Consider the following 14,328-nt stretch of genomic DNA (forward strand, 5'->3'; position numbering starts at 1 on the left):
AGGATGAGCTTTAAATTTTCTCAACCGTGTTTTTTATATAATAGTAAATAGATTTAAATAAAACTGGACATTACAGTAAATCTTGGACACGGCGGGGAACTTCTATTTGTGATGGTTGAGCTAATGTCACTTTGTAAAATAATGTTGCCATATTTAAAGTAATAGTGATGCGTTCAGTTCTCGTTCAATCAGATGAATGAACAATGAGTGTGTATAGTTAATCATTTAAACTATAAAATAATATTATTTCTATTTTACAATAAAATTATGTTAAAGTGCTCTAATATATGTTACTAGTAGTATGTAACAATCAGTTTTTTTTTTTTTAAATGTCGTTATCTACCTATAATTGTTATATTTTATACATCTATAGTTTCAACTATATGATGTATTGAAAATAGAACAGTCTTACAAGTTTCTGCGCAATGTTTTCCTTAATGTTTAAAACACTCGTTATTCTACGCGTGGTCGATTCGAAGTACGATCACACACTAACAAAAAATAGGTGCGTGTTCTTAGATACGCTCAAGGTTAGCAAACTGCTAATCTATGCACAATCCTAAACTCAACTGACTACTTGCTGTATATCGCCGTTTGACAAGAATAAGTAAATCGCTCTGGCTATCATACATTTACATTAGTCCAGCGAGAGCGCTTTTTTTTTTTGTTTTTTTTTTTATGGCATCACGTAGTGCGTATTGCCACAGATAATGGTATGGAAACGAAGTAGAAAAGGAAAAGAATTTTACATCGAACGAAATTTACATCAGATAAAGGAAAGGATCAGCAGGATAAAAACTATCTCTAATACAAAATTCAACGCTAAGGAAAAGAACAGTAATTAATAAATTAAATTAAATAGAATATTAATTATATACATAGGTATGTACTTATAATTGTATATTATTTACAGTAGGGCGCATTAAAAATCTATCGGGGGCGCCGCATTGCTGACCTCTGCACAAGACAATCGAGACAATTTCATTAATTCAGGAGTTTTTTCAATCATTCACTTTGTCACAACACTATTTTTATTTCATCAAAAACTGACAGCGCAGTACATAAACGTCAATTGACTTCGTCTAATAAAAAATACGATTATACTACTAGACTAGTACTACTACTACTACTCAAAGAAATATCTGTCACGCCGAGGTAAACAACTTTTTATTAAAAAGTAAGTACCTTATGTACCGTACCTACCATGTTAAGTTTATTTGTCATCTCTTACCTATGTTGCCGTTTTTCATGTTTATCATTTTGGATTCAGTGACTCCATCCTATTCCACTATTATAAAAACTACCTAGGTACAACAGATACATAGTAAAAGTATTAAAGTATGGACATAAAATCTGTCTCAGTAATGCAGTGCCTAATTCGTCGATTACAACATTTACAAATGGACCTGTGAACTTTAAACGCTCTCTTTTTCTGTCTGCTTTCTATGATTCATAGCTGCTTGTATGTATGACGTGAACATATTTCAAGAGTCTGAGGTTTTGTCTTCAGAGTCTTTATGGGATTTTGTCTTATCATCACCCGGTTTCAAATTTTAAATCACAGCACCGTTGTTCGTCCTGTTCATAATTCTATTACGTACCTACATGACGACTAATACGTAAACATCGACACAGAACTGAAAACCCATCTAAATGTAGTTACTGAACCGTGTTAAATCATTGCTTGAAAAGTGACTGTGAAGTGAATGTTAATTAAGTATTGAGCTATTTACTAAGTTACTACAATATCATTTGACAATATAAAAAAAAAAACTTCATCATTAGATAGTGATTAAATGATAATGATATTGAGGGGTGAAAGGCTATTTGGTTTAAATGACATTTTGCTTAGTATGCAACATTTATATTTTCAATTAAAGGTGTGTTTTATTTGGTATTTCACTTAGCATTAAGTTCACTCCATTCAAATAGCTGAAAAAAGGTTATTAAGCATTTAAAATATAATAAACTTACTATACATGAGAATTGAATTTACCTAATGCCCTGTATCAAATTTATGATAGGAGATACATAATTTTAAATTGAACCTGGATAGGTTTGATCTTTCCAAGAAAGCAACTACATAAGTTCACTCACCAATAAAATCTTTAATTTAGTTTACATGGTTATGTACTCTGTTTGTCGTGTAACTACAATATTGATATCATACTCATTCTTAATATCACATGTAAGATTCAAAGATCCAAAGTCAATACTCAGGGTTAGCTGAAAACTATTTAATGTTTTTCCCTAGATATATATCACAAAGAATATCACCTTCACTTTTCTAGTGTTAAATAAAACATGTATTTGCCAATTTACACATTTTTGTTTTTTTTTTCCAGATCTGCATAATGCCATCTTTAATATTAGAAGATGTGAGCTTAGGGCGAAAACATAAGCAATTTAACAAATTAGTCAAAGATGCAGCTAATACATCATTAGATGCAATCAATACTGATGAGAGTGACCTTGATAATTTGTTAAAAATAGAGATAGCTTGCAAAACCAGGAAAGCAGAGTATATACTAGAAGTCTTTAAATGTAAAGATATGCTATATATCTCCAAAGCTATTAAGCACAGCACATGGTTAATAAAGGACAAACAATACTCTCATTTCATAAACCCAACATACCTTCATAATGAATTGTTCCCAAATATGTTGAAACAAGGCATAAACAAACTCATGCTACATATAAGACTAAATTTAAAAGATGAAATAAGGGTTGAAGAATTTTATCATTATGTCAAAGATAGACAACCTCAAGATGCTTACAAATGGTTACAAAACTGTTCTCTAGGCTTCATAGAAACAGTAATCAAAGAAGAAAGCAATGACTTGCCAGTACATATTCTCAAGCGTTTGTGCGAAAAGTCATTTTCAATATTAAAGATATTTAATGAGACAACTGGACGCTTCTATGGTTCTACAATGTCGAAAACATTATTTCTAATAAAAAAAGAACCAGAGAAATTTTTAGATTTGCTTGAAAATGTTCAATATTACCGGCTTCCAGCTTTTGGGCCAAAATATACCAAGATTCTTATGGAAAAATGTCCACAACGAATATTAGATAATTTTCCAAAATTCGCAAAATGTGTAGACTGTGAATGTTTTTCAAAATATTTAAAACCGGATGAAATACAAAGCTTTTTATTAAAACATGTCAAGAATGATGAACTTGATTTCATATACACATATAATAATTTGATACACTTTATAAAACGCATGCCTCAAAAAGGTAGATTTGAATTTATACAGAAAATTTTCATTGATAAAGACCTTAAAGAAGAGCTCGGCGATTGTGACAGATTAGGTGTTGCGATGAGTTCTAAGCAGTCCAACAGTGTTCAAAATTCTTATGTATGGTATAAATTTGCACCATTTGATGTGGCCTTTGTAGAGATAAAGAAACTCATACGTGCTGAATCATCACCCATAGAAAGAAACTCTATGATGATTGTTTTGCTTAAGTGTGCTGGAAATAACTTGAATGATATAAGAACAGTTCTCCAGTATTATCATGATAAACATATTAATGAACCTTTTAAATTTAAGATACAATTTGTAAACACTGCTATTTCAAATATCAAAGCTATTAAAAATCATGAAACTTGGTCCCTCCTAAATACACTCTTTCATAGTATGGAAGTATATGTTGAATCTGAAAATAATGTGCAAAAATGTATTGAAATTATTATTGTTCATAATGTTATTGTTGGTGAAACAAATCAAGAAATTGTAATTAAAAAATTTTCTTTCAATACAATGAAATCATTTGCAAAGATACTAAATCAAGAAGAGAAAACAAAATTGTTTAGTTTTCTATATGATCACTTACAAACACAATTAACTAGTCAAGAAATAAATGATAAAACATCTCTTGTGGATAATATTGGAATAATAAAAAATATTCTGCTATTAATTCAAGATTGGAAAAAACACATATCTGACTTTCCCTTTGTTTGGAATAAAATTCAAGAACTCATGAGAATTAAAAAAGATAACTCCTGGGATGTGGACTTTTCATTTGTGTATAATTTAAACAAAGCCTGGAGACGACACATGTTTAAGGAATCTATTGCACTTTCTCCTACTGAAATAGTATTTATGAATGCTTTGAAACATGATCCAAATTTATTGGTTCTACACAACAATGACATAAAGACTTTGTGTGAAAAGGAAACAATGTCATTGAGAATGTTTCTCAGTAAATTGCGTACATATTGGCCGCAAAATCTTGCTATTGCATGGAAAGAATACCACTTTGAACGCCTCGAAAATTCGAGTGTTCATAAATTTCTCATTCAAAATCTTATTTCATTACTTTCACAAAAGGAATTGTTGAGCATACTGGAAAAATATGCCCCGAGAGAAAAAAAAATTAACTGGAGTGGAGAGAATGAGCGTTTACTTAGTATTCGTAAAAATATAGCAAAACTCATGCACATGTCCAGACCGCTTCTCCCTATAGAAGTTGTATTACTTTATGCCAAAGGAGACTATTTGCAGTTCACTGTTCCATCTTTAACATCTATATTACAAAACTCCAGCCAAATTCAAACTAAAATGGATATTCCTTTGTTTATGAATGCACCAGTGTCTTTACAAAAAATTGGTATTAATTTTGCTTTTAACAAACTTCAGTCTAAAGAACTAAAACCATTGTTGTTAGATTTGTGGATGTCCACAAAAAATTCAAGCATACGCGCTGTTCTTTTTAAGCTAACATTTGATGGATTGTGTAAAGAAAAAAATGATGCTGAAGCTGAAGAACTTTGGAAAATTTTAGAATCTTTTATTGAAAATCTATCCAGTGAAGAAAATAAAAACATTTACAATATGTTGGGTAAAGTTAAAACGGTGCCATTATCCATAAGGGGAAGATATTATATGAGAAGTTACATTTTACTGAAATCATTACCTCCAAAAGCTAATTGTCAATATCTATTGGATAGGATTATAGATTATGCTCCTGAAGTCATGGATTTGTTAGAAAGCGATTTCGTGGAGGAGATTTTGATTAAACCTATGACAGAAACGCTTAACACCATAAAATGTGAATATTTTTCTGTAATCGCATCTTATTTACTTCAATGTAAAGACATTGCCGAACAAAATGAACGATTTGAACGAATTCTATCACCATTACTCGATAAATATTTACCGAGATATCATGAGGAACATGAACAAAAAAGATATGTTCGATGTAACATTGAAAAACTGCTTGAATCATTAACGTTAAACGTGAAAGATACGATTTTAAAAAAGAAGAATGTAATCCCGTTGAAAATGTTCAAAGATATTTTAATTAAGCTTGAAAATTCACTTTCAATGGTAGAGAATTATCAAACTTTTACTGCTTGGAAACTGACATTAGCATTTATACAAGTAACTCATGCAAATGAAAAATTATTGCCTGCTTTTGAACCTGGTAATCTAGATGACAGCGTGCATGAAAAATTATGGGAAAAATTTATTTTTGATATATCAGTGCCATTAGCCAAAGAAATTATAGATATTCTAAACGAAAATGTGAAAGCATATTCACTGGCTATAGTCACGTTATTTGGCGAGACTTTCGAAGAATTCTTAAGAAACATCTGTTACTATAACAGAAATGACTTGTTAAAATATATTCTTCAGTCCAGTGAATCGGAAGGTACCTACATTTTTGTGACACATTCATTTATTCCATTTACAGGTACAGATGAGGACAAAGAGAAACTTAAAAGTATCAAAGAACTTATAAAATTACATCCATCACCTATCGTACAAATCCATTATCATAATAAGCTTGACAACTCACGTATAGAATTGTTTTAAGGTTTTATTTGTTTCATAGAAGTATGGCTTACTGTGTGTAATGAGTTACGTGAGCCTACTTACCCTGTGGTGGTATGAGTATTTGCCTACCACCAATAGCAGTGCTTATTTGGTAGTCCTAACCAATCCATGAAAATAAAAAAAATAAAAATTATGAAGTTAAATAACTACTAATAATTGTTGTTGTAAGAATGATAATACTTATTTTAAATAATATATTTTATTAATACATTGATTTCACTAAGTCGGTATCATTCATATTTACTTTAAGTAAATATAATAATATGTTATTAAATATATACTTAATTAAAGTTAATTTATTTTATCAAATTTTTAATTTGTCATTTCATTTCACGCTCAATGTGAAGTACAAAAGAAAACCTGAGTATAGTTGTTACAAAGTACGACTGCATGCCGCCCTTAGGTGACCAATCTGTATACGCGGCAATGTAGGCTATAGGTAGCTAATGTACTGTAAGCTAGGTATAATAACCGGCAAACTTCTTGAGCATTTGTCGACGTAGTGGGGGTAAGTTTGCGCATGGTACACTCACGTGCAAAAACATTACTTACTCTGCGTCATAATGCTATTAAATTATTAAAATCAACATATGTATTTATTTATATATTTATTAGAACATCAACAAAACATATAGGTTAATAATTGTAATAATTTAATCTTGGGGCAAAATAGATATTCCTTCTATTAAGTCAAAACTAGAGCTGTTGCCAGGTCTTGGTTCAGTTGAAGCGAAGCTGGTATTTGTAATTTTTTTTTCGTTATCATAATCTTGACCATCATCATCATCACTGTTTTCATCACCCGAGTCGCTATCATCGTGATGAGTCGACATAGGGCTCATCGGCGTAGTTTACAACTCGGTCGATTCGGTCTTCTTTTTTGTCTATAATTAATTATTTTTTGAAGATATTCGATTCGTAGTAATCGAATGTTACTTTTTTCATTTACCAGCTTCCGATTATTTTCTGTTCTTTTTTCCATCTGAAGCCTAGCTCTTTCATAATCCGTCGTAAGCTTAATTCCGAGCCATTAAAATTTATATCTTCTTTAAATTTTTCGAAGCCTTTCTACGGTATGGAGTTTCGCTGCTTGTTATGTAGTTATTATGATTACATCTTTTTATTACAGATTGAACGAAACTATCCATTCCGGTAACTTTCTTCTTCCCTGATCTTTTCTTACCCGGAGTCCGAAACACGGCGAGCAAGCCAGAGCCTTTAGCTTCGTTAATAATGCACCTAACAGTACTCACTGATGTTTTTGTTGCTTCCGAAGTCTGTTTTAATTTTTCCATATCATTCTTCTCATGTTTTATAAAGAAGCAATATACGTCGTACACAAATTTTCTACCCTTTCTTTTAAGTACTACACCAGTTTGTCACGGCATAGTGTATGTTTTATAAAAAATCAACAAACACTCAACAAATAGCAATGGCAACAAAGTCCACAAGCAATTATAACAAATAACTTAACGATTAATAACGATAGACTTTCCACTGTACGCAAGCGTACTTTTGGGAGCAAGCGGAATGAGGGCGCAGTGCGGGACGCAGGGTTCGACTGATCTACCAATAACGCGCTCGATACGATTTCCCCTGCCGTCGCGCCTCACCCTCACCACCAAAGTGATCTAAAATTCGGTTCTGCGCAGTCAAGGTCATTTGCTCACGAAGTTTGCCGATTACTATACTGACCGCTCCGTCAGCGTCGGGTACACACTAACGAAAATATGTAGGTATCTACGATTACTACAATTGCTACAAATAAAAGCCACGCGCGCTCGTACATCTTTGCAACAACTATAATATAATATAATAATATTGCCTACATTGTCTAACTATGAAAACTATTGTTCTCATAGTAGTCTAAATTCGAATAGTTACTGTTACTTTACTGGTGGTAGGACCTCTTGTGAGTCCGCACGGGTAGGTACCACCACCCTGTCTATTCCTGCCGTGAAGCAGTAATGCGTTTCGGTTTGAAGGGTCGGGCAGCCTTTGTAACTATACTGAGACCTTCGAACTCATCTCAAGGTGGGTGGTGGCATTTATGTTGTAGATGTCAATGGGCTCCGGTAACCACTTAAGATCAAGTAGACTCTGAGCTCGTGTCAGCAATATACGCAATAAACCCATATAAGCAATAAAAAATAAATAAAAAAGAATTAGTATTATCTAAATACTAGCCTTTTCGGTTATGGCTAGGTTGAAAAGAATAGGTATATCCAAAAAAAAATTACTGAAAATACCGTAGCATGTTTTAAATTATTATTCGTAGTTTATTAGTATTTGTAATTTTTCTTCATTTTTAATGAAGTATTTGATACAACTTAAATTTTTTTTAATTATTTGAAACAATACAATATAAAAGGTCTAATTCTTTAGTAAAATTTTTGAGAAATCGACTATTAGCCATTTAAAAGAAAAGAAAAGAGCTAAATAATCGGTTAAGTAACCATTAAATGTCTAAGTGCGGCAGTAAAGGATGACGAAGGATTTGTGTGCAAGCACATGTATCACGATCATCAACTGGAAGAGAAACCCAAAAAGGCCTAAGTCTTTTAAATGTTGTATAACTGATTATAACGTTAGTATTTTTTGCTAAAAATTTCATATGTAGATTTTTTAAAGTATATTTTAAAGTAGCCGTTGTCTAAGGCATACTTTAAAGGCTTATTACACTTGGCTAAATTTATTCGATTGCTGCGACTGCAGCTTTAGAAGCTTCTGATTACACTGTTCTAAATTCAGTTACTGAATCAATTGTCAGTTTAAGCGCGACGAAGTTGGACGTGTCGTGTGTGTACGAGGATGCCCCCAATATTGTCTAGACAATAAAAAATTGGTCCTGGCGTAGCCGCCGCTGTCGGCTCAATTGAAAATGAATGAATCGGTTGTCTGTAAAGTCGGTTTACTGACGATAGTTGAACGTGACAACGTCATAAGAAAATACTGATGAAATGGTTTCATTTTTCAAAAGAAAATTTTAATTTTATTTGTTTGATAGATATATTGTATGGACAATTGACACCACATTCACTTTTCACTGAACTTCATACTTGACGAAAACATGTAAATGTATTATTATATAGCAGCTGTCCACGCGGATACATCGCTCAAGTAGTCGAAGTCGAAGGCTGCCGAACGCGGAAGCCGATTGTGCCTCTTTGTTGCACGTTGCGCGCTCTCGCTTGCACTTCAAGCTTTAAATGGAACGCCTCAGAGCGAGGTAACGCCGCATGAGTCATCTTTTTTCGTGCGTGCAGCCGACTCCATCGAATTATAAGACGTTGTCACGTCAAAAAAGAAGAATATGGGTGAAGAAATATTTATTGCTCCGCGGAAAAATTGCAAATATGAACATTATGAGTGATTTAGAACCAGCAGACTTCAGAAATTATCTATAAATGGATTCGAGCTCGTTTGACCTAATATTAAACCTTGTGACACCGTTTATTCAAAAGCAGGATACTATCCTACGATAGTCTATTATATAACTATTACATATCTAATCCTACGATAGTATAAGTCCAAAAGAAAGATTGGTTGTAACATTAAGATTTCTTGCAACAGGAAATTCGTATCAAAATTTAAAATTTAGTTCTTCAATATCCCAACCCCTGATGACAAAAATTATCCCTGAAACATGTCGGGCTATTTATAAATGTCTGGAACATTAAATAAAGGTGACCGAAATTAATACTTTTTATTCGGAAGTAAAAAACAAACTAAAATGTCCTTACGGACGGAGAGCTATGGGACGACTGAAACCATTAAGCAACTTAACGTGATCACACCTTCCTAAATGCGTTTCTAATTAGGCTTCTAAATGATTTAGTCAGTCAGAAACCATCCTTGCTATTGAATTTAGTAGGCTAACGCTAACTTACTTAATGCTATTACACTTCACTGAATTCAGTAGCAACTGAATTCAGTCGACTAAATTTAGCCAAGTATAATAAGCCTTTAGTAGGCAGCTTTATGTGTATTTGGGTGGTCCGTCCCTACAAGGAGAACCGGCGGGCGGTCGAGTCCCGGATTTTCACGACCGCGGATACAGATGACTGCCGACAGCAATGAATCCTAACTTACGATACACGAGTTTATCTCTAAATCAGCTGGTCGATTTACTGCGAGACCCTGACGCGTTTACGATAACTTTGGCTTACGTTAAAAAAGTAGTTTCCAATAACATCTACTGTCGCTTAATGTATCACATTATCTTCACTTGTTTCTCTTTTTTCGTGTTTTGTGATTTCTGTCCTTGGACAATAAACGATGAGTGTTTCAAATTTTGTGCGGGTGGTTTAATTTCATACCAACTACGAATAATAAAACTATAGAGAAATAGTAATTACGCTTCAAAAATGGTTCCACGTAAATAGCCGCCGCGGAGGGCGGGGCTTAAAATAGCTACAGAACGGCGCGCCAGTTCGCTGTCGCACTCATGTCGTGCGGTTGTGTTGCGTCAGTTTTCGGTTGACCAGATAATTATTATTTTGCGCGTTTTGATTTTGCAAGTATGCCATCGTGTGTCGTGAAATGGTGTAAAAGCCATACAGATATGAAAAACAGTGGAATTAGCTTTCATAAGTAAGTATACAAACATCGTAAAATTTCATACTATTGATGATGGATAGTGTTATGCAATATGTACGATTACTTTTTCTATGCAGTAGTACTTCGATCAATAATACTACTAGATTCGCGATTAGCGCTTCAAAAGCGGCCCGAAAAATAAGACCACAAATAAATTTGTGGTCTTATTTCAAATTAGTATGGTCCAATCATAGCCAACACTAAGACGTCAAAACGCTGCAATGCGCGTTCAAAAACTGAGTAAAAAACCACCGTAACACCAAGGTTTTGGAAGGAATATCTTTTTTTGGTAAATTTATATTATTAAGTGTTTTTCATAAAATAATAAACACAATTATATTGTAAATAAAACACAATTTACGAATATTGTAATTGTTTGGCCAATGTTTGCAACAAGGCACCAACTATTGTAACAAACATCACCTATTCTTGGACAGGGAATGCATAGAGTAGTTTTGTTATTTTATAATGTTATTTTTGTTTGTAGATTTCCTAGTAGCCCCTTGTCGCTGTGCACAATGGATATATATTGTCGCGAAAGAAAGAGGAGAAGAAATATAGAACTCTTATAAAAATTCTAGAATTGTTCAATGGTGGTGGCAAATCAATGCAAAAAAGTATTAAAAAAACTTTATATGTATGTGTAAATATTTTAAGCGTATATGCTGAAAAGGATTTGTTTTCTGGGGGAAACGAACACAGCCATAAAATAAGCCTAAATTAAACTGATTATAGAAAAATTCATTGATATAAGATTACATTATATTTGTAAAAAAGAAACCGCTCATATAAAAATGACTTCTAAAAGACAGCTTTATAACAAACTGAATCTGTTTAAAGGTAATTAAACCTACATTATTGTTTTAATTACTTCTGTATAAAGAATACGTGGAAAACATGTTTCGTGTTTCCTTTCATATTTTTTTTACTTTATTCAATTTTATTTTTTATCACCTATTTGTTGTAATAGCGGCAATGTAAAATATTATCTACTACTTTTTTGAATCGGTCAAAAATAGTTGCGACCATACAAAACAAACCTAAAACAAATATGTATATTCTGCAACTCTATGTCTTTCAATACTTACTGTGTTCTGAGCATTGAAATGTAATACCAAGAACTACATCTAGTTCCACAATACAATAAGCACGAAATTTTAAACAAATATTTTTAACCTTATAAATTAGGCTTTAAGTATCATTTTAGAATAAATATTTTTGTACTGATGACTTTTTATGTTCAAGTGACATTTTAAATTTATTCCATAATATTATTTTTCTGACGAAAGGACCTAAGTACATATATTTTGCAATGGTAATTAAACTTTATTTTTAAGTATTAAGGTTTATAATAAACTGAAGTCGTTAACATTATTAAACTTTTTTCTAAGAAATGAAGATGTTTTCGTGTCTACAAACGTGGCCACTGGAGCGTCTTATTTTTGTTCCTGATCCGTAATCTAGTACTATTATTGATCGAAGCAGTAGTAGTTCTTTATACTGCTCAGATAAAACATAAGTTTTATTTAAGTAGCAAGGATGATATTATGCAGCGATAACAAAATATTTTATTACTGCAGATTTTCGACAAATGAAATTCAACGTAAAAAATGGATAACCGCAGTACGTTTGGAAAGAAATGAAACAAATTGGACGCCTTGCAAAAATAGCACAATATGCAGCATACACTTTCAAAAAGAGGACATGTACGCACTTGAAAATGGAAGTCGTGTGCGATTAAAAAAATCTGCGTTGCCCATTTGCACTGTCAGTATGTTGTATAATTTCCTGTAATAATGTTGTTTAAAATTATACATTACTAATTATATTTTACAGATGGTTACTCCATTGAATGTACACTCAAATGACTTTTTGGAACCTTTATCTACCACGTGTACAACAAATTTGCAGGTGTAATATTTTTTTATTACTTATCAATAATAGAATCTAATCTGAAACGTCGTTATTTTCGTATCATAACGACGTTTCAACGACGTTTTAGTATCAAATCTAGAAGGTGCAAAATCATTTTACTTTAAAATTAACTGACATTTTGAATCAATATATCTCCATTTTTATAACTGTATTTGTATCTTACAGAAAGAGTCCTCAGTGCCTCGGGAAGATGTAAAAAATAAAGCTAATTTAAGGGAATTACATTCACCTAATTGTAGTAATATAGAACAGAGAAAAAGGAAATTGGTGAGTTTGTCTATTGAAATTACAATTTTCTATTCTAAGTATAAAGGGGGGGAAGAGATAGCTTTCGGAAAACTTGAAAAATGAACCAAGACGATATTTCTGAGCAACTCTCTGTAAAGAAAAAAACTATAACTCCCACACAAACTCAACGTTTTATGGATATTTTAGTTTACTTTCTGAAAGTTTTTCTTACGAGAAGATCTTTAAAACTATTATCCTAAGTCCAAGATATATCTGTTCACGGGGCTATCTCTTTCAGTGGATTTTTTTTAATGTACAACTGAATTTTTTGCCTACCTACCGTAAAAGTAATTGCTATAAATATATTATCAAGAAAAATATTTTTTTAACAGGAGAAAACAACGGATAAAGTAAATATTTGCAACAAAATGCATGAAAAAATTAATAAAGAACATGACCTTGAAGAGCCTGGTTGCAGCTACACGGAAGAAAAAAAGATTAAAAAGGTAAGATAGTGGTTTTACGAGGTTTGCGTCATTCCAGTTACAAAACTATTTGGTGAATTTTAAAGTGAATAACCTAGCAAGTTCTGTATTTTTGCTGAATTTACTAATTTAGAAAATAAAGGAAAAGCATTATTCACATTTTAAAAGAAAATAAAAATGCTAAATCTAAGAAAAATATACCATCAAGTACTAAGTATGTTTCGAAACAAAAATATTCTAATTAATAAAGAAACCTGTTCTTTTTTTTCAGGTAGAATGTCCGAATTGTGAACATAAATTTTATATCGCGAATGAAATTTTGGAGAACAAAGCCAGTCTGTCGGCCTCAGAAAAATTAAAACCTTCATGCAGCACTCCGATAAGTGTACCTTCGCCTGAAATTGAATCTGCTTTTAATAGTCCTCAACACCAAAAACTAAAAAAACAACTAGATTTAAAGAAGAATCTCGCGAATAAACGATTATTTAAGATAAAGATATTACAGCGGCAAAATAAAAGGCAAAAAAAAAAGATTTTATCGATGAAATACCTTATTGAGAATTTAAAAAAAAATGGGTTGCAAAAAAGCTAAATAAACTAATTATTTTTAGAGGTACGTAGTTCATAGTTTAATTTTGATTTAATTTGTATGCTAGTGATTACTGAATAAATATTCTATGTTATCTCCAAGTCGACTTAATATTATTTTCACTCTGTCCTACCCCTACGCGTAATTTAATAACTGCAAAATTCTAGCCCTGTTCTACCGTGTTATTTGCACAGTCACATTATGCATTTCACAATGGTTCTAAGCCATGAAGTCGGACCAGACCAAAGATTTTTAGGAAATGAAAATACTTTTTTTGCTACACTACATACCTACACACGCTGAATTTACCAACCTTGTATGATAGGTCGATTTTTTATTTCCTGAAAAACAATAATAGCTGCTCAAAATTATGGTCTGAGTTCATGGTTTAAGTTTTCAGATAGCTGCCTTTCACCCTGTACACAGTAGTGTTGATTTTAAGTTTAATATTTTAATCTCATGTACTAACATATAAACTGCATTTATTTTAATTGTAGTAATAAAGTCACTTATGAAAAAAAAACGAAAAAAATATTTCATGAATTTATTATTACTGCTTAACGTCATTCACGCGTCTGCTGGGTAGAGAGTAGAGTTATGGATAATGGATGGAACCATATTCAAAGGTGTAATTGAAGACGAG

General features: G+C 32.2%; 2 protein-coding genes across 4 annotated transcripts; both read left to right on the forward strand.

The window, feature by feature from the left end:
* The first annotated feature begins 1,038 nt into the window (after positions 1–1,038).
* On the forward strand, positions 1,039–6,158 carry LOC114246756 (uncharacterized). 3 transcript variants are annotated; one of them, XM_028179436.2, is made up of 2 exons: positions 1,039–1,177; positions 2,346–6,158. In XM_028179436.2, exon 2 carries the CDS (start codon positions 2,355–2,357, stop codon positions 5,826–5,828), a length of 3,474 nt encoding a protein of 1,157 aa, XP_028035237.2. In that variant the 5' UTR covers positions 1,039–1,177; positions 2,346–2,354; the 3' UTR covers positions 5,829–6,158. The 3 variants fall into 3 exon arrangements, with proteins under 3 accessions (XP_028035237.2, XP_089589987.1, XP_089589988.1); XM_089733861.1 differs by having other exon boundaries at positions 1,050–1,155; XM_089733862.1 differs by lacking the exon at positions 1,039–1,177 and adding an exon at positions 1,185–1,308.
* Positions 6,159–8,214: 2,056 nt separating this feature from the next.
* LOC114246782 (uncharacterized) lies at positions 8,215–13,786 on the forward strand. The gene is made up of 6 exons (XM_028179469.2): positions 8,215–10,442; positions 12,029–12,215; positions 12,285–12,359; positions 12,549–12,650; positions 13,004–13,117; positions 13,368–13,786. The coding sequence occupies exons 1-6, from the start codon at positions 10,372–10,374 to the stop codon at positions 13,686–13,688; spliced, it is 870 nt and encodes a 289-aa protein (XP_028035270.2). The 5' UTR covers positions 8,215–10,371; the 3' UTR covers positions 13,689–13,786.
* Positions 13,787–14,328: the final 542 nt, after the last annotated feature.

The sequence above is a fragment of the Bombyx mandarina genome, chromosome 16, assembly GCF_030267445.1.
Source record: "Bombyx mandarina strain Sakado chromosome 16, ASM3026744v2".
Classification (NCBI taxonomy): Eukaryota; Metazoa; Arthropoda; class Insecta; order Lepidoptera; family Bombycidae; genus Bombyx; species Bombyx mandarina.

Coding starts and splice junctions, on each gene's coding strand:
- LOC114246756 (XM_028179436.2), top strand. CDS start 2,355: ATGCCATCTTTAATATTAGAAGATGTGAGCTTAGGGCGAAAACATAAG.
- LOC114246782 (XM_028179469.2), top strand. CDS start 10,372: ATGCCATCGTGTGTCGTGAAATGGTGTAAAAGCCATACAGATATGAAA. Junction 12,216..12,284: donor CTGCGTTGCCCATTTGCACT/GTCAGTATGTTG, acceptor TATATTTTACAG/ATGGTTACTCCATTGAATGT. Junction 13,118..13,367: donor AAGAAAAAAAGATTAAAAAG/GTAAGATAGTGG, acceptor CTTTTTTTTCAG/GTAGAATGTCCGAATTGTGA.